The sequence below is a fragment of the Sminthopsis crassicaudata genome, chromosome 4 (assembly GCF_048593235.1).
Source record: "Sminthopsis crassicaudata isolate SCR6 chromosome 4, ASM4859323v1, whole genome shotgun sequence".
NCBI lineage: Eukaryota > Metazoa > Chordata > Mammalia > Dasyuromorphia > Dasyuridae > Sminthopsis > Sminthopsis crassicaudata.
The window spans coordinates 56,478,504-56,499,089 of record NC_133620.1 but is presented as its reverse complement, the minus strand read 5'-3'; the positions used below and the strand labels follow the sequence as shown (position 1 = coordinate 56,499,089).

The 20,586-nt window shown below is 35.9% G+C and overlaps 1 protein-coding gene across 1 annotated transcript in view; it reads right to left on the bottom strand.

The window, feature by feature from the left end:
* Positions 1–20,586, bottom strand: part of LOC141540539 (cytokine SCM-1 beta-like) — a 32,825-nt gene that overhangs the window by 4,282 nt on the left and 7,957 nt on the right. The window contains exons 2-3 of the mRNA XM_074264629.1: positions 11,014–11,128; positions 888–968 (exon numbers count right to left, since the gene is read on the bottom strand). Of these exons, the coding sequence (XP_074120730.1) occupies positions 888–968; positions 11,014–11,056 (124 nt within the window). The 5' untranslated portion in view covers positions 11,057–11,128. The remainder of the gene's footprint in view (positions 1–887; positions 969–11,013; positions 11,129–20,586) is intronic.

Here is a 20,586-nt window from a genome sequence, read left to right as displayed (position 1 = left end):
GATTATTTTACATTTAAAGAAACTGAGGTAAACAAGATTAAGTGACTTGTTCGAAGTCACATAGCTAATGTCTGAGATCAGAATTGAACTCAACAAGATGAGTCTTCCTGACTCCAAACCTAGCACATTATCCACTGTACCACCTAGATGCCCCTATTAAGTACCCTGTGGGCTACTTATTAAAATATATGCAAAGAATTTTGTAACCCTTACATGACTATGTTACTGTCACCCATTATAATTAATGACCCATCTCTCCATACATGGCAAATATACAGGCTATTTAACAGAACATACTCTTTGATACAACCTACTAAAATTTAGACTTCAACTGTCCAGTCTCTTATATCTTAGGGCCACCTCTTTTCACAATGAGATACCAGAATAGGACTTCAGTGGCAAATCCATCAAGAATAATAATGGAGAAGTAAGAAGAAGCAGAAAAGGAATAGGAAAAATGTCTTCCAAAAAATCAATAGCAATGACATGTTCTCACCACTACCACCAATCAGTTTGGCATTAATTTGGAATTCTCTTTCTAATAGTTACAATGGATTGACAATGATCAATCTGTGTACCCTCACATGGTCTTTTCCTTTGTAATCAATACAGGCATATGCAAGAACTTATCTACATTGTTATTGCTATGATTTTCTTTTCTTTGTTTTTCTTCTCTCATCATTTGCCACAAAATCTTCTGACTGTAGGGTATAAGCACTTCAATTCCCACAACTGGGAAACCAAAGCAGTATCCCTAAGTATCCTAGGAAAAATGATATATCTCTAGGAAGTTTTGCCGGATCTAAGTGAGAATTTTTTCCTGCCTCCCAATTCCATGCTTTTTGTAATCCTATCATCAAATTTAAGCAATTCACTTCCCAGCTTACCTTCCACTGTGAACAGTGTGAAACCACAGAAACAGAAGAAAGCCAATAGGAGTTTCATGGTTGCTGTTAGGTTGAGGGTATCTGGAAGAGAGAATGAAGAGTGAGGAGCCCTCTGAGCTTTTATACACTTATAATGGTCAGTAAACTTCCTGTGCCTCGAGAGGAAGTTTCAAGGTGGAAGGAAGGTTGTCGGAAAGTCTTAGCAGGTGCTACAAATTTCTTCTTTTTTTCAAAAATGTTTCTTTTCCTTCTGCTGATTCTTACTAACTTTCTGTGGCCTTCCTTCCACCTCATCTGTGGTTAATGTGTCTATGAAACAAAATGGGCACTTAAAAGAGAATGCAAGTCTTTCATCTTCAGCCTCTAGAATTTACAGCTAATGCCCCAACCACAGACTGAACAGATGTCAACGTCACTGCTTTGAGCAGGACTACCCAAAGTCTGTCTCAAAAGGAAAAATCCAACCAAAGTTGATGTAGTGAGTGGACAGTGGAAATTAAATACATGATTATTTTAACTCAGATTGGATCCTTAAAAACTACTCCAATGTGATTGAAGCCTTCATCTCAGCTTCCAAAGTACCCAAAGGTTTAAAAATGATTCCATGAACTTTATAAACAGTATATCGATGTCTTTGCCATATGTCATTGACAAAAGAGAACAAAAGCACCCCAGATATAGTCAGATGAGGGCAAAGGACAATAGGAATATTGCCTCCCCTGTCTTGTTCACTCTGTTCCTCCAGATAGCCTAAGATACTGTTATTGTATTGACTAATATCACATTCTTGATTCATTGTGAGTTTTAGTGAGTGTCAAAAAAGTTGTTCAGAACTATCTAGCCTTGCCTCTCGTCTAATATTTAATTTTAGCCCAAATATAAGACTTTCATTTCCTCATAGTCACTCTTTTTGCAGTAAGATTTTTTTAAACAGAAATTTTATTGATTTTCTCCATCAGTATTGTCAACCTAGTTGAATTTTATGGACCATTCAAAATGGTGGAGTAGAAGAAAGCAATATAATCCAGTTTGTCTTACCTTCCACATTTGTATGTATAACTAACTACACAAAGATTTAGAAAACCAGCATATCAACTCCTGATCTAGAAACACAAGAGTAGATAAAAATGAGTTATTTTTCCAACCCAGATTGATAAAAGTAGACAAAACTTGGGACATGTACTACGAAGAATTTATATGTAGAGGCTGAATGAAACCTAGTTGTGTCCTAGATGAAAAAGAAGTAACAAATCCAGCACAGAATTCAATTATTCAATCAATAAAACATTTGTTACTATGTTACAGACATTGTGTTAATTGTTGGGAAGACTAAAAGAATTAAAAGACAATCCCTTTCCTAAAGGAACAGCTAAGTAGTACAGTGGATAGTGTGCTGAACCTGGAGTCAAGAATACTTATCTTTCTGAGTTAAAATCTGACTTCAGACACTTGTTAGCCACATCACTCTGGATAAGTCACTTAACTCTTTTTGCCTCAGTTTCCTCACTTGTAAAATGTGATAAATTAATAAGCCACTCCAGTATCTTTGGCAAGAATGTTCCAAATTATCCGGGATCATGAAGAGGTGAACATGACTAAAATGACTGAAAATTAACAAACCCTCAAAGATGGGAAAAAGTCAATGTTGGAAGAGCTGCATGAAAACAAGTACAATATTGCATTATCTATTGAATTATTAATTGACAACCTTTTAAGAAAAGAATTTAATATCTTTTAAATCCCAATAATCTCATTACTAGGAATATAGAAAGAAAGCCCTATATAAGATAAGACTGCATTGCAGTTCCCAATTAACAAAGAATTTGAAAGGAAAAGAAGGAAAATGGGTGCCCAAGGATTGGGGAATGGATGAAGAAATTGTGCTATATGTAATTAATGAAATATCATTATGCTATAAGGAGCAACAAATGAGAAATTCAGAAAAAAATATTGCAAGCCATATGAAGTAATACAGAAGAAAGGAATATAGAAAATGACCACTGTGATGTCAATAATATAAACAATAAAAATTAAAAGAAGTCTAATGGATGGATTGAATAAATTACAATAGCTTTAGAGAAGAGGTCATGGGAAATCCCTGGCTCTTCTTAGTAATGAGGAAAAGCTGTCATCAAAAATATATGGTACTCATTGTTGGCAGAACTGTGAATATATCCAGCCATTCTGGAAAATGATTTGGAACTATGCTCAAAAAGTTATCAAACTGTGCATACCCTTTGATCCAGCAGTGTTACCACTGGGCTTATATCCCAAAGAGAAACTATTTCGAGAAACACTTTCATCAGTAAAAAGAAAAAAATCAACTTTTCAAAACTTTAGAAAATAATTTTTAAATCAATAAACATCTAAATATACTAAACATTTAAATATTTAAAATACCATTTAATTAATAAACTAAAATTTACATTTTTATTCATTAATCTATATAATGAATGAATTTGACTTTTGAAAAGAAAAATGAAAAATAAGTTGACAATATAAAGTCAATTCACAACAAATGAAGGAGAAATAAAAAAAAAAATTATATACCAATAAAACTGACAATCAACATGAATAGATGACTTTTTTCTTTTTTTAAATAGTAGCTTTTTATTTTCAAAATATATGCAAAGATAATTTTCAAAATTCACCCTTGCACAACTCCGTGTTCCAAGGTTTTCTCCTTCCCTTCCCACCACCCCTTCCCCTAGACAGCAAACAATCCAATATAGGTTAAATATATGCAGTTCTTCTATACATATTTCCACATTTATCATGCTGCACAAGAAAAATCAGATTGAAAAGGGAAAAAATGAGAAAGAAAAAAAAGCAAGCAAACAACAAAAAAAGATGAAAATACTATTTTGTGATTCATATTCAGTCCCCACAATCTTCTTTCTGGCTTCATATGGCCCTCTCCATCACAAGTCCATTGGAATTGACTTGTATCAACTCATTGCTAAAAAGATCCATGTCCATCAGAGTTGATCACATGGTCTTAGTGCCACTGTGTACAATGTTCTCTTGATTCTATTCACTTCATTAAGCTTCAGTCTCTCCAGACCTTTCTGAAATCATTCTGTTGATCAATATCACAATATTACAAAACAATAATATTCCATAACATACATATACCATAGCTTATTCAGTCATTCCCCAACCAATTCCTTGCCACTACAAAAAGAGTTGCTACAAATATTTTTACATATATGAGTTTTTTTGCTTCTTTTAAGATCTCTTTGGGATACAGGCCCAGCAAAGACTATGCTGGATCAAAAAGTATGTATAGTTTCAAAGCCCTTTGAGCATAGTTCCAAATTGCTCTCCAGAATGGTTGGATCAATTCACAATTCCACCAGCAATGTGTTAGTGTCCTAGTTTTCCCACATCTGCTCCAATTGAATATTTGTTTTTAAAAAATCTGACAGAGAAAAAATAAATTTAAATAAACTAATTTCAGAAAAAGAAATTGAAGATCATGTATACATGATCTCCCAAAGTGTATATTGTGTATGCATGTATGCAGGTATGTATGTATATATGGACAGATGGATTTACAAGTGAATTCTACTATACATTTAATGGAAATTTCATTCCAATTTTTCAAAACTGTTTGAAAAAATAGAAAACAAAGGGGTTCCACAAAATTCCTTCTATGAAACAAATGAGTCAAAACATAAAAAGAACCTATAAACCAATAACAAAAACAAAAGCAACAATTGGAATTTATTTAGCATTTCAAAGTTTGCAAAGCTTTTTACAGTGATTATCTCATTTTGTCCTCACAACAACCCATTTTATAGATGAGAAGACTAAGACCAATAGAGATTAAATGACTTGATCAGAGGTGGATTTGAATTTAGTTTAGTCCAGATGTTTCATACTGTCTACTGCATTATGCTTCTATACTCTGGTTATTGAGATATCTTCTTGATATATTCCTTTGAGAAGTCTAATTATGTTAGTTGGCTAAGTAATATTGAGAAGTCAACTGGTCAAATTTATATAGGGAAAATAGCTGTTGTACAGAATATATCAGATGGAGGCTCAAGCAGGTCATTTCTAATGCTAGTACTTTTAAAGTTCTCAACTTGTCTGAAGGGTCAAGATGATCTGTTTTTTGCCTTTGTATCTCTAACATATAACATGGTGCTTCGCACATAGTAAGCATTTAACAAATATTTGTTTAATTGAATTGAATTTGTTGAATGCTTATGATGTTCAAATTCTTCTCTTCCATTTTTCAAGTTCAGGTTCCACACTTTTGGTCCTCCTTTCCCCATTCAATGGAAAATTATTTCTCTTTGCTCATGTTTCCCCTGTACCTTGCATTTATAGGTAGAGAAGGGCCACACATGTATAATGAAATGCATGTTTGACAAAGGACTTGTCCTTGTATGGCACAAAGATAATCAGAATAGACATTTAGAGCCTCTTTTCCCCTAATCCTGTAAGGGAAATTTTATTTGCTACCAGGCAGGGAAACAAGTGGTCAGATCTCTTCAGAGATAGAAGAGGATACTAGACTAGACTTAGATCTCTCTGTCCCCTTAAATATTGTTCATCCAGGGGATATGACCACATTTCAACCAACTTTTGGATTGCTTTGTCATTTGGTGAGAGAAGAGGAATGCCAAGCTCTATATTCAGTGCTTGACTCCTTTCCTATTTGATGCCAGTTCTATAATAAGCTCACATAAGAGAATTGAAATAAAAACAGAACCATTTATCCAAATCATAGCAAAAAAGAAAGTAGAGAAGCATATGTAGGAGGTTATATATCAGACAATAACAGAATGAAGAAGCTTTCCCACTGGAAGCAAAACAAGAAAACTCAACCAAGAAAGAGTTGGGATATATGCCTCAAGTTTCTACAGTAGCAGACTGGAAATAGAGACTTAATAAAGACTACCACTCCCTCTCACGTCTTCCTCGGGTCTTTTGTGTTTTTTAATTCACTAACTTAAAGTGGGATTGTCCTCTTCCACCTTATCTCTCTTGAAAACCTGAGTCCACTGGACACTAAATTGGAAGAAGATTGTTTGTAGAGTGCCTAATTGAGACCTCCACATGAAGATTTACCCCACAAGGGACTGAATGAGAGCTGAAATCCTGCTGCTCACCAACTCTGCCCCATTTCTCATGCAGGACAGGGTCTTTATCTCCTCCGAGATTGAGAGAATCTCATCTCAATGGACTTTGGGACAAGGGTTACATGCACTTAGCATATTCTCCCCTTTCTCATGTCATTTGAATATGTCTCATCCTTTCACACTTTTGATTGTAGACTCTGTGAAAACAGAGATTGTGCCCTACTTCTTTATTCAGCATCGATCATAGTACAATGTAATATAGCTAGCATCCCATCAGAGGTGTGATGAAAACCACTTTAATTGGTTTATGAGTGCCCATTGTTAAGTTTTCGCTGAGTTAACAGCTCAGAAATCAGCAACAAATCAGGGTCCCATTTATTTTGTTAATTTGTCTAGACATAATAGAGTGTTAATAATTCAGATGAAACTTTTAAGAGTGTATACATTTCTCTCCTTTCCCCACAACATTATTGTTAATGTCACCAGCAGATTCTTGTATTGCCCTATAAGCATGAGTTGAACTCAATATGAATGCATTAAAAAGTGAGGGAAAGAAGTTATCACCACCCTAAAGGCAGTTAGATGAGACTAGAGTCAAGAGTTTAAATTCAGCAGTTGTGTGGCCCTAGGACAATCATTAAATCTATGTCTTTGTTTCATCAATTATAAAATGAGGATAATAATAGCTCTTAACATCCAGCTTTAGTTTCCTCGCCTATAAAATGGGTAGAATAAAGTTGTATTAACTTTCTCACAGGGTTGTTAGGAGGAAAGCTCTTTGTAAACTAAGTCATGCTCTACTTCTGCCCATGAGTTGGATGAATGAAATTGGGTGGGGGAGAATAAAATAATTTTAGGAGAAACTATGAAATCACTATATTAATACCTAGCTTTTCCATCTACTGGCACAGACATTTACACCTGTCAAATATCCTAGTAGTTCTGGACAGGTACATATAAAGTAATATTATCAACTCAATTTATAAGCCTGAAGAGAGAAGCACAGATAGAGCCAGCTTGAAGTCTATGGTGTCACTGTATCAATGATTCATTTTAGTAAACTGGGTATTGCACCCACAGAACTAACTGGGGTTCAGGAAGATAAATATAATAATAGCAAACTTTTGACTTTGTAAGGCCTAAACTATTCCATTGATAATTCAGTCATTTATTCACTTATTAATTTTGGCTACAATTTTTGACTCTGACTCCATGAGTACCTATACTTCATCAAATGAGAGTATTATTAGTTCTCCTTTATTAATACATCTCTCATGATAAAATACCAGCCATAGTGATACACAGATTGAGATTATGGAGGTTCATGGTTATCAAAAGGTTAAAAGCCCCTTATCTGAATCATGCAGACCTTGTTACTCAGTGCTCAGCAACCCACAATGGCAGCATAGAAGGCTGAGGTCACACCAGAGGAAATGCTACACATTGACAATATTCTCACTTGCATGAAAATGAGCTTACAAATTACAAATGTTGATAACTCACAGGATAGCTAGATGTCCCAGTGGGTAAAGCACCAGCCCTGAAATTAGGAGAACCTGAGTTTAAATGTGATGTCAGATACTTAACACTCCCTAGCTATATGACCCTGGTCAAGTCACTTAACTCTAATTATCTTTCAAAAGAAAACATTTAATATTAATATATAGATAATTTATACCTTGAGTTAGGAAAGCAATGACCATTTTACAGATGAGGAAACTGAGGTTCTAGAAAATTGAGTGATTTGCCCATGGAAACAGTCAATGATAGAACTTAGGGCTCAATCTCAAGTCTTCTGACTCCAAGACCAGGCTCGTAAATATGATTGGCTCTACTATCCCATATTTGATCATAAAACCATTCATAAACTCGAAAACTAAATCATAAAATCCATTTCTCTCTTGAAGAACTTTCTGTTCTCATTTTTCAAAACCTGCCAGTATATTCATTTTTACTGAATTCTTCAATTTTCCAAAGCACCCTGATTTTTGATGGGGGTGCTCTCCCTCACTTATAAATTCCAACTCCACACACCTCAAGTTATCATAAATTGTAGTAGTCAAAATGTGTGACCAGTCTTGAAAATGAGCTTCTCCAGACCTAGCTACTATGCTGTCCCTTGGATGACAGGAATGGCCTTCTTTATAAGGCCATTTAGTCTTCCCAATTTATTAGGACCTACGATCATCTGCTTTCCACTAGCATAGTCTTCAAGAGTCCAGGGCAACCAACATGCCATGATAATGCATCTGAGGAGAGAGCTTACCACATGGCCTGAATATCAAATGAACCCTGAAAAATCAGTAGTTTCAAATTTTAATGAATTACCTTGACTCTATTTGCACATCTCTCATGTCAACCTCAGTCTGGCACTATAAGAAATGTTTCAGGAACAACCTGAAACAAACTTATTTGTGACTCACAACCTTGCTTTTAAAAATCAGAAACTACAACTAGAGAAAGACATTGAAAATTGTGCATTTTAGACAAAATAGTAGCACACGCACACGCATGCACACACACACACAAATTCTGTCATCTTAACTAGTCTACTATTTTGCATGAAAACAAAGAACCCTATATTCCTCAAGTTCCCTGTTAGGGCTTCCTAGCTACTGTTAATTAGACCTCAAGAACAGACTTAAAAAAAAAAACCTACTGCCAGGAGCCCCAAGAAAATTGGTTTATTGCTAAATGCAAAAGCTTTCTCTTAGTGCTCATCTTTCTTTCCTCCTATATTCTTGTTCTTCTGTGGGTTTTCATGACTGAGAAACTTGTCTATAATGGATGTTACCACTTCCTCTCTTCTCACTTTCTTCTTAACCCATCATAATCTTACAACTTCTGACCTCATCAATAAACGAAACTCTCCTCAATCTTCTTGACATCCTTGCTGTCTGCTACTGACAATCATCCCTTTCTCTTTGATGCTCTAAGAATTTGTGATCTCTCTTAATTCTCTCCTACTTCTCTGACCTCTCCTCTTTCTCCTTTCTAGATCTTCATCTTCATCATGCCTATTAACAATGGGGGTTTCTTCCAAAACTTTGTACTGAGTCTTTATCCTTCTATACTTCTTCATTTGGTCATTTTAGTTATCTGGAAGCTCAATATATATGAGGTGACTGTACCAAAAGCTAATGAAATATTATACTGATGAATAATGTAACTATGTAAAATTAAAATTAAGGGAGGTCCATAGAACTTGGGAGCTGATATTCAGAGAAATCTATTTAGTCATGGTCACCATGTTTTATGAGAGATATGGTGTTGGAATATGTTGATCAATTATTGGGGGAACAGGAATGAAAATATATTGAAATACTTTGTTTCTAATGATTTTTATAATAGTTATAATTATGATGAGAATTAGGTAAGGAATATCTAAATGAAATTAGGTTTATTTGAGATCTAGTGGCAGGTTCAGGGTACAGGGAGTCAAATAGAACTTCCCTGCAACCCCTTTGGATTTGGTGCAAGGATACAAAGTTAAATGCGGTCTAGTGGTGGTGCAAGAGTCCCTTGTAAAGGAATTTACAGGCCTGAAAACCTAGATTGATAAAAGAAGTTTTTTGTGGGGTTTGGAAGTAAGGTTACAAAGTAGAAAGACACCAGGGCTAGGGCTGGCACCGGTGGGCAGGAACCCTTGGCATGACTGGTGTAAGGATGCCATGTCTGGAATTCCTGCAAAGAGTGGACTCCAGTTTCCCTCTTTTAAAATAGAGGGCTTTTGGTAATCTTGAAGGGGCTCATGGGTGGAGTCCCATATTGGCTCCTGGATAAGTTTCAGCCAGGGTTAGAATTTGAATAGAATTCAATGGGTTTTTAGATAAGGAGGAAGCTGTTTGAGGGGGTTGGGAAACCTGAGCAGATCAGTAGAATGGAGGCTGGGACAGCCCAAGTTAGCTCAGATCCTATGAGGCCTGGGAGAGTCCGGAGAGTCCGGATATCTCCCATTGGAATTCATGGGGGTTGGGAATCAGAAAGGAATCTTAACTCACATTAATTATAGCATGTAGTTTTCAGCATAAAAGCAAAGACCAGGGTGTATTTAAAAAGAGGTGGTGAAAGGAATGTTGGTGATTTATGGTCTTACAATGGGAGGAGTTCAAATCTCTGCTAGAAACTAAGAAAGGTGTCCCATCTCTATTAACCATCCATGTATCTTTCACATCAGCTTACCAGAGTGAGGAAATATGGAATGGATGAAACTATGAGCAAAAGATCAGGAAGAAAGCAAGTGAATTTGATGGGAATAATTATGGAGAACATATAGAGAGGGAAAGGACCAAAGTATGCCTCTTGGTAACAGAATGAACTTATACATCAAAATCTTGAATATGTCAAAAGACTGGGCTACCACTGCAACTTCAAAGGATTAGGTAAAACACAAAATGGGAAAAGAAGGTGAATTTATTTAAAAGGGGTCAAAGCATAGTATTATATTTATTACCCTCCCTTGGTAATGCCATAGTTAATAACTCATATTTTCTAATTATTTGAATAAAGGGACAATAGAATTTCTCATCCTTCCCCTACCTAATTTTAGCCAATAGAGTTTTCAAATGGGTCACAGGGATGAAAGAGTGACTTTTCATTGTCAAATGGGATAGGTCCCCAAATAGTCATGTGTATTGGATTGAGAAAATAGCTTTAAAGTCATTAAAGATTTCTTTTTACCAAAAGAAGAGATACTGTCTCACCCTTGTAAAAAGGAGTTAAAGATTGGGTATGATTAGAACTATGTAACTTAATTTGACCATAATTAAACAATGGGAACACAACCAGAACTTCCATAGAATTTGTTCTTGACCTTGATTCTTGTCACTCTTTCAGAAGTGACAAGAGCAGTTGCCTCTGGGCATTGCTTCTACATTCTCTCTTCCCAATGGCTCAGGAAGTAGGAACTATGGGCTATATTTAGATTAGAGCTACATTAAACTAGGAGCAAAAGATCAGGAAGAAAAAGACAGGAAGTAGTATGTGAATGGGGACAGAGTGCAAATAGCAGCATGTCTTATTATCATCCAGACCTGGTCTCTGTGGTCCAGTTTGAAGCAAGAGCAGCAGCAGCATGAACCAACCCTCGGCATTTTCCTTAATAACCAATATAGCCAACAAAGACCAAATTTCATGCAAGTCTCTGGCCTATAGAAAAAAAAAAAGACATCACAAAATAAATTCAATCTAGGGCAATAAAGGTAGGACACCCCCCCCAATTCCCCAACCTCCATTGATTGCCTCCCTTTTGTCTATTTCTTGGACTTAGACATATATATATATATATATATATATATACATATATATATATATATATATATTATATATGAATTGAAATATGAAAATAAATGAGAGAAAGAGTTATGGCTACATAGATGGACAGAGAAAGAATATATAAATAGTTGGATAGATAGATGATAGAGAAAGGGTGAATAAATTGTTTACAGATAGATGAGTAGATATATTAAAAGAGCTAGATGATTAGAAAGAGATAGACAGTGATAATAGTGGATAAATGACAAATCGAACAGATAGCTAGAGAGAGCCAGCTGCTGTTGTTGTTTTTTGTCCTTCATTCTCAAGGTGATACATACTTGACTTACAAGTGAATTTGATTGTAGTGAGACAGAGCTGTACAAAATTACCAGCCTTACTGTCTCCTTCAGAGCCATCCGCAAGCAGGGGAAAGATATAGATCAGGATGACTGGAAATGGATCCAGATGCAGTGTGAGATCTTGGCTTTTTAAGCTAAGATCCTTGCCAGGTTTCAGTCTGTCCAAAGTAGTATCCAACCAGGGATTAAAGCTAAGTAAAAAATGAGGAAAAGAATGCCCCTTTTACCTATCCCCCAAAAAAACCTAATCTGAGAGGAGAAGATCTTCAGATTCTGGCCAGAATGGAAACATTTGTTATTTACACTCTCTTGGACCCATCAGGATACAAACAATAATTTAGTGAGGCTTGGACTGTTGGCCAATTAATGAGAAGTAGAGTGATTTGGGTTTAGTTGATTATCCTTTAATGTAAAAGAGGACCAAAATGACATCACTATGTTAGAGTTGAGTTAAAGTATATCTGATTGTGGCTGATCAGACCAATAGAAGCTAAGCTTTGAATCAGGAAGATTTGGGTTTAAGGCTTTGGTCAAGTTTCTCCATTTGAATCCCAATGGCCTTTATCAAAGCCTAGAAATTGGACAGACAGAAAGATGATAGATAGATAGATAGATAGATAGATAGATAGATAGATAGATAGATGAATATATATTCTTAATTGACTAAAGGGCAAGCATGATATGGTAAAAGGAATACCCACCTTCAACTCAGAAAACTTGTATACAAGTTCTAGTTTGCTAGTCAAGTGATTTGAGGACAAGGCTTTTACCCTTCCAAAGCTCAAACTAGCAGTGTGGGATAGTGCTAAGTGACTTGGTTGTGAAGTTAGGAGATCTGCTATTTAGCACTTGACCATTTCAAGGTCTTGCTTTCTCTTCTGAAAATGGGGAAGGAAAACTTGAAGATGTCTCCTGTCTATGGGGTCTAATGGGGTTGTTATGATAATCAAAGGAAATAGTAGATACAAATAAGAATGGTAGCAAATATTCGGTGTTATTATTTCTGGAATTTTGCATGAAGGCCAAAATAGGTTACCATTTTTGCCTCAATGCAAAATGTGCATGAATTATATTAGTCAATTGAGAATTTGTTCCAGCTCCTTACATTTTCTTAATATGTTTCACTACTACATTTATCACTGTTGGATAACTGAGAATGCAAACTCTTTTGTCTAGAGTCCTACCCTGCTTCCTTTAAATTTAACATCTTTTCTACAGTACAGTAGAAGACCAGTAAAAGACTTCTATGCAAAAGACTAAGAAAATAATTTAAAAAGTTGGAAGTAGTAGATGGCAGACTAGATGGTATACCCTAGGTGATCTAATCTTTACTTTTGTAATCTAGGAACTTGAGTCTATTTTTATCCAGGGCTTAGGAACTTCAAAAAAGCCATACAAATAATTTCAATATATTTGGTTTCCTTTGTAATCTTGTGTATTTTATTTTATTCATTTAAAAAACTATTCTGAAAAAAGGTCCTAAAGGCTTTAACAGACTGCCAAAGTAAACCCTCACATTAAAAAAAAAAAATGTTAAGGACCGCTGTTTCATCCACATTTCACTCCTTTATCCAAACCTGATCATCAATTAGATAAGAAGAAAAAGAGTAGCATACACTATTCATTCTAAACAGATTATGATTGATGGGTGGTTCTTCCCAGGAATATATTAGGATTACATTTTGATTCTGGTTGACTAAGGGAATGATAATACCCTTAATAGTCATGGGAAAGCTGGGAAATGGTCCTTGTCCATTTGAAGCTTTTAATCTAGTGAAAAAGATTCACAGAATTAAGAGTGGGTTTTATGGAAAAGCTAAGAATCCAATTTTAGGCATGTTCAAGATGTAGGAAACTCTGAAATGTTTGTTGTTGACAAGCAGGACTGACCTAATAATAGGCCAAGTACATAGGCTCTCAAGTGATGTCATTTGAGGAATTCAAGAAAGAACATTGGTCCCAAAATTTTCTTTTTCCTTCTTCCTGGTGCCTGAAACATCACTAATAGAGATCTATTCCTTTATATTCAAGCATCACTTCTGGTTAAATTATGAATATTTCTCTAAAGTTTTATGTGGACAAGGACCATTTCCTAGCTTCCTCAAAACTATTAATCGTATTATCATTTTCCTAGTCACCAAAGCTTAAAATGTGATCTTAATGTTTTCTTCTTTTTGAAAAGAATGGAATATTGAATGAATATCCATCTAAAGAGGACTTTAACAATAACAATAACAAAAGTCCCAGAATCTTTTTTGCAAAACCATACAAATGCCAAAAAGGCTGTGTTGCTCCAACAAAGTCTCAGGGAGCTTCAAAATACCAAAAGCCCAGTACAAAGGAACATCCTATTCACAAGACAAAATAAAAGCCAGTTTTAATTAAGGGGAAAATACAAACCTAAAGACTGATCTATTAAGGCATCCCTCTTAAAATCTGGGTATTCTACTGGGGCCACAGAGAGAATAGACATTCTCTCCCCAACTAGTAAAGTCTTACTAGTATTCTTATTTGAGAGTAGGAAGATCAGGAATTGGAAGAAGAGAGAGAAGAGTTTGCACTTGGGAACTGGTGCCAATTCACACTAGTTGGAGCACAAAAAATTCTTGCAGAATTGGACCCTAGCTGATATTCCAACTCCCTATTTGTGGGGAAAAGGCTTTGTTTGGATTTTGATTTCTACTGTTGCTGTTCTGACAGGGTGACTCAACTTCCCCATGGTGTCTTCCTTTAATGGACTAAGGAGGTTTCAGTGTATTTTTTTTTCCTGAGACAATTGGAGTTAAGTGATTTGCCCAGGGTCACACAGCTTGGAAGTGTTAAGTGTCTGAGGCCAGATTTGAACTTAGGTTTTCCTGACTTCCAGGCTGGTGCTCTATCTATTGCACCACCTAGCTGCTGCGGCTTCAGTGTATCTTACATTTAATAATTAGGGTTATTTCCAATAGTGACAAACAAGACACTTCCAGTTCCTGTTGTAATGGCTCAGATGAAGATCTACTGATAGAGTGCTGCACCTAAAATCAGGAAGGCACCTCATAAAGCTTTTATGTAACCCTAAATGAATCTCTCTGATTCTCAGTCTCCTAATATGCAATAGAGAGAAATCAAATCCATTGTGCTCTGTATTTGTGGCAGGTGTCTTTGTCATAATGACCCTATGGCTATCTTGATTTGGGAGGTATAGACTTATCCAAGCCTTTGTACTAAATCCTGACAGGAAAGGTGCTTCCCCAGCAGTGACTCTGTACTTCGAATTCCCCAAATAAACATTAGAGGGTCAGTCCTGTCCTTTTCTTCTCCTGTCTCTGGGCTTCCAATCAGATCTATAGAAAGCAAAGTACAAAACATTAAAAGCTTCCAAAATAATAGTATTATATTATTAATTATATATTATATATTATATTATATATAATAATATTATTATATTATTAATTATATATATTAATAATAATAATTATTATTATATATATATTATATTAGTATCACACTTATCTCAGTTTGCAAAGTGCTTTCCCATAAGAACCTTTCTAAGTAAGTAATAGAATATTAGTGTGACTACTAGGCAGATGGGTGAAGCACTGAATAGGGAAACAAGAAGATCTGAGTTCAAATCCCAGTCTCAAGGGCCTCCTAAGTTTATAATATTGAGGAAGTCATCTAGACTCTATTCACCTGTTTCTTCATCTGTGAAATGGAAATAATAATGGCACCTATCTCCCAGAATTGCAAGAATCATATTGACAAAGTGCTTTGCAAACCTTAAATATTACAAAAATGTTGTCAATTATTATTATTTTCATTTTACAGATGGTAAAACTGAGACTCGGTGATTAATTTGCCCACAGCCACCAAGCTAATGTCAGACCTGGGATTTGAACCCAGATGTTAGAATGTGAGTTCCTTAAGCTAGGGGACTATTTTTGCCTTTCTTTGAGCCTAACATACAGTCAGTGTTTAATAAATGTTTGTTGGTGATGATTTTTATGTCAATCTTTTGTTTATTTATCATCTTATTAGACTCAATCTAAGTCTAATGCTCTTATGCTAATCACACTGACCAGGCTTGGGTAACTCTTCTTTCTGGTACAGGTTAAGACCACAGGGCTGCCTAGAACCCTAGCCTATCCAATAGTCTGCTTCAGGCTCTGTCCTTAAAGGGAAGATTGAGCTCATCACTCACCAGGCCCTGCAAAATGTTTGTGGTTGACCCTCTCAAAGTACAGAAGTGGGCAGGAAGGCAGAATAGGGAGGAAACTGTTGCAATTCTGGTGCCTATTTTAGGTTACAAAAAAGAACCCCACCAAGCTGGGTGGGGAATATGATCGATCCTCCCCAACCCCCATAGTTCCCAGCCATTGGTATATACGAACCATAATTTGACACTCACTATATTTCCTTTTGGAAGAACCCAAGTGGTCTCTGACAAGGTATTAAACCTCAACTCTCAAGAGAAATGAAATTAGGGGATTCCCCTGAAGGGTGGGGTCCCACCAGCAGAAGCTATCCAAACCCAGGCTGGTAATAGTGATCAGTTCTACTTGAGTGGGACTTGTAGGGGAAGTAGCTTTTAACAATAGTGAATGGAAAAGCTGATAGCTCTTCCATTCATCATCGAATATGATCATAGCGAGATTTTTTAAAGAATATCATCTTTTCACAGCATAAAAGTTTCATCATATGGCCTCAACTTCTGTATTTTAACTTTTTTTCTATCACATCATAGCTAAAAAAAAAATTATTGGCCTAAGTCCTTTATTTTACAAATGAAAAAAAACTGAAACAATCTCCTTTAAAAAGGTGCATTAATAGGGCCCAGATTCACCCAAGTAATAAGAGGAAAAGCTGAGATACCAGCTCTGGTCCTCTGGCTCCCATGTCTGGACTCCTGATAGAGTCAATGACATATGTAGCAAAGGGAAGCCTTTTGAATTCCAATACATCTCCCCCATTATAATACTATCCTCATCATGGCCATTGTTCTTCATTATTTAATCCTTATTCTGCCTTCCATTTGTTACCTGGAAAGGAAAAGTTCTTCAAGAAGGACATAATCAGCTTTCTCAGAAAAGACTCATTGTGAGCTACTCAAGCTGCCTTGAGAAAAAATAATGGGTTCTCTCTTCTTGGATTGGATAACCACTTGATTGGGAATGTATTAGGAGTGTTTTTTGTGTGAATTGGTCTAAATGGCCATTGAGATCCTGTTCAGCACTCAAATGCTATGACTCCTTATGTAGTTGTGTCTCTCATGGCAAATATTATAATGAGAATGATAATAACAACCCAGAGCCTTACCATGGTAGAGAGGTAACCTTGGGCTGTCATAGAAAATACACAAGGAAGCTCGAATTCTGATAGATCCTACCAACTGAGAAAAATTCCTGGATATGTTTCTTAATTGCTATGTAACTGTGGACAACCCCCTTACCCACTGGGGATCTCACTTCACTTCTATATAATAAGGGACACCTTTGGCAAACTATAGATTCTTTTCTCAACTGGTACAGTGAAATTCTTGGAGCTTGAGACTACCAAACCATGACTTGACTTAATTTATGCATTGGTGAGCATGAGGAGAGATTTTTCCACATATACTGATTTAACAGAAGTTCCATCAGGCCTGAGAAGACTGTGTAGAGTAAACAGGGTCTCTCTTACATCATATTCCTGTCCTAGTGGCCATTCATCTGGGGATCTTTATTATTTTTGTTGTTGTTCAGATGTGTCCAACTCTTCATAATCCCATTTGAAATTTTTTGGCAAAGATCCTGGAGTGGCTTACCATTTCCTTCTCCAGCTCATTTTTACAGATGAAGAAACTGAGGCAAAGAGCAGTAAGAGACTTGTCCAGCTAGTATCTAAAGCCAGATTTTAACTCAGGAAGATGAATCTTCCTGGCTCTGGGTCTAATGCTCTATCCTCTGCTCCAGTTAGCTGCCCACTAAGGAGCTTTGTCTAAGCCATAAATCATACCCTTGGGGAAAAGTATCCTCCTCAGTTCTTGCCAGTTTAGAAGTGTTTAACTAGGTTTACTATTAGAGAATTGGATCCAGTTTTCCTTCTAGCTAAAGGAATATAATCCTATCATCTTTTAAATTTAGAGAGATCCTATCATCTTGTTGATTTTTTTTGGGGGGTGAAGCAATTGGGGTTAAGTTACTTGCCTATCCTATAAGTTTGAAGAGGTTAATTACCAAACAAATCTTATTTTTGGCAGGAAAACTTCCAAAAACTGTCATCCTAGTCATGGAGAGCTTCCAACTTGGGTGAGAGGTGGAGAAAATGTATAAATTTTTGAAATATTAAATTAAGGTATTGAAAATATCAAAAAATGTAGATAAAAGGCTAATGGTGAAGAAGCTTCAATTTTTATAACTTTAGGTAAAATATTTGGGAAAACTTGTACTCACAAGCACCAGCTGGGATGGGATTTTGATAGCCTAAGTGACTTTAAGAGAATACATGAGTAAAATGGATTTGATTCTTCTAATTTTAAATGTTTTTCTCTTCCTTCCGTACAGAACCACTTCCATGATATGACAAAACACTGGAGTAGGAATTCAGTGGAAGGCATTAAATAGCGACAATAGTAAGAAAGATATATGATGATTGAACAGCACTTTTTGCAGAATGGATGATTTCATTAAATGTGTAAGACAAAATCCATCCCTATGTTAAAATATTTTTCCAGCTATATGCTGAAATGGTATATCTTGAAAAGAGGTATTATCAATTTGTTAAATTTTCATCATGGTACTTTAAAAACTAGCACATTTGTGATATCCCAAATAGGTTGGAAGTTACAACCTTCCCATGTCAGCATCTGGCCCATTAGTTTATCAATCTATATAATATTTTTGTAGAAGAAGCCAAATAAAACCATAATTCCAGACTTAGGAATTTTAAAGCTCAACTTATCCCATATCCTCATTTTACAAGCAAAAAAAATGGGACCCAGAGAAATTCAGGGCCATGTAGGTAGTAAATAGCAGAGCCAGGATTGGAACTCAGATATGATTCATATATTGAAAACATAATCTTCATTAATAGAATGTGAATACCTCCAGAATAAGAACTATTTTCTTCTTGTCTAAGTGCCCCAGTGCCAAACCTGTGCCTTATACAAACTAGGTCCTTAATAAATGAACATTGATTAACTTCAAATCAGATACTTTCCACCATATTATTTTTTATTTATTTATCATTCATCTTTACAAGTGCTTATCTCTCCTTAATACTGTCCCAAATTGAAATTGAAATTGAAAGAAAAAGAAAATCCTCATAATAAATACACAAAGTTTAAAAACAAAGGACTTATACAAAAAGGTATGTCTCATTCTTCCTTTTAGATCCATCACCTCTCCAGCAGAAGATGGATGAATATTCCATCTTACATCTTCTGACCTTCTGGCTGATCATAACATTGATTAGGTCTTAATTTTTTTTCCAAGTTTTATTTCTTTACAATTTTGTTGTCATTATATGATTTGTTCTCCTATTTCTGCTTAATATACAAGATACACTTAATACACTAACAACAGACTCTGACTTGCCTTTCCAGGCATATTACATCAAGTGCCCCCAAAAAATACAATTGGAAAATTTTTATATTCATTCATATTGTTTTCCCCTGATAGAATATAAGCATTTTGAAGGTACACACTATTTCATTTTTGTTTTACCCATAAATGCTTTAATGATCCAGCATATAGTAAGTATTAAATAAATGTGTACTAATTAGTAGTTTAAAAGTCTCATTTTCCAAATGAGAGAATTGAGGTCCTGAAAAGTGAAGTTATTTTTCCAAGGTCTCACAGAGGGTAATTGGCAGGGTCAGGATATGAATTCAGACCTCCTGATGTCAAAATTAATGTTCTTCCAGTTGTGCTACTTACCTAAAGTGAGAGAGGTCCAACAATCCAAGCAAAGGAGAAAACAAAATTCAAAAAAACCCTTACAACAACAGCTCTTTCCCTTAGGAAGCATCATCTTTTGGCTTAAAACACTGCCTAAGCCTATTTGTGAATCAACAAGGAAAACAGGCGCTGACAGACTCAGGAAAAGCCTGAGATTGATTGATTTATTTCCAAAAATCCTTAAGCAAAAATTACATCCAGTTTAAGTGCTGAGCAAAATTATCTGGTGCACATATGAAAGTGCACTCACACCAACTCCAGGTGCTTTCCTCTTAGCTTACAGATGGGATATTGTTCAGTCACGTTTCAATAGTGTCTGATTCTTTGCAACCCCATTTGGGTTTGTTTTTTTTTGACAAGGATACTGGAGTGGTTTCCCATTTCCTTCCTCATTTTACAGATGAAAAAAACTGAGGCTAATAGTAGCTTGTCCAGGCTTATACAGCTACTAAATATCTGAGGACAGATTCCTGACTCCAGGTCTGTCATTCTCTTCACTTCACCACCTAACAGCCCAATAATAATGATTCCCAGTTCTATCTATCCAGTCCTAATCTCTCCCTTAAGCTCAAGTCCTACATTATCAGGACTATTAGAAATCAGCATCTCAAATTTAGCATGTCTAAAACATAAATAATTATCTTTCCCAAAGAACTCATTTCTCTTGTGAACTTGCCTATTACTGTCAAAGACATGACTGTCCTCCCAGTTGTCCAGGCTGACAACTTTAGCATTATTCTCCTAGAATACTTAGCTTCTCTCAGATCAGATGCTACATTCTGCAAGAGAGATTTCCCATCCTCCCATTGACTAATACGTTCTGTAATGTTCTCTTCTCTAAACTATAATTGTTCTCTGGGAGCAGATTTCTTGGGGAGCTTCTGGAAGCAGCCTTAGTTTCAGTTCAGTTCAATCACCCCAAATGCAGCCAGGAGTTAAAGTCCAAATCCTTTATTATGTCCTTCAAAATCCTGAATCTTTTCCTGGGCCCGGTTAGCTTTCTTAGAAGCCTATCTTTCTCCTTGGTTCCCGAGAGCTCTTGTCCAAATGTCTCCAGCCAGCACAAAGGTGG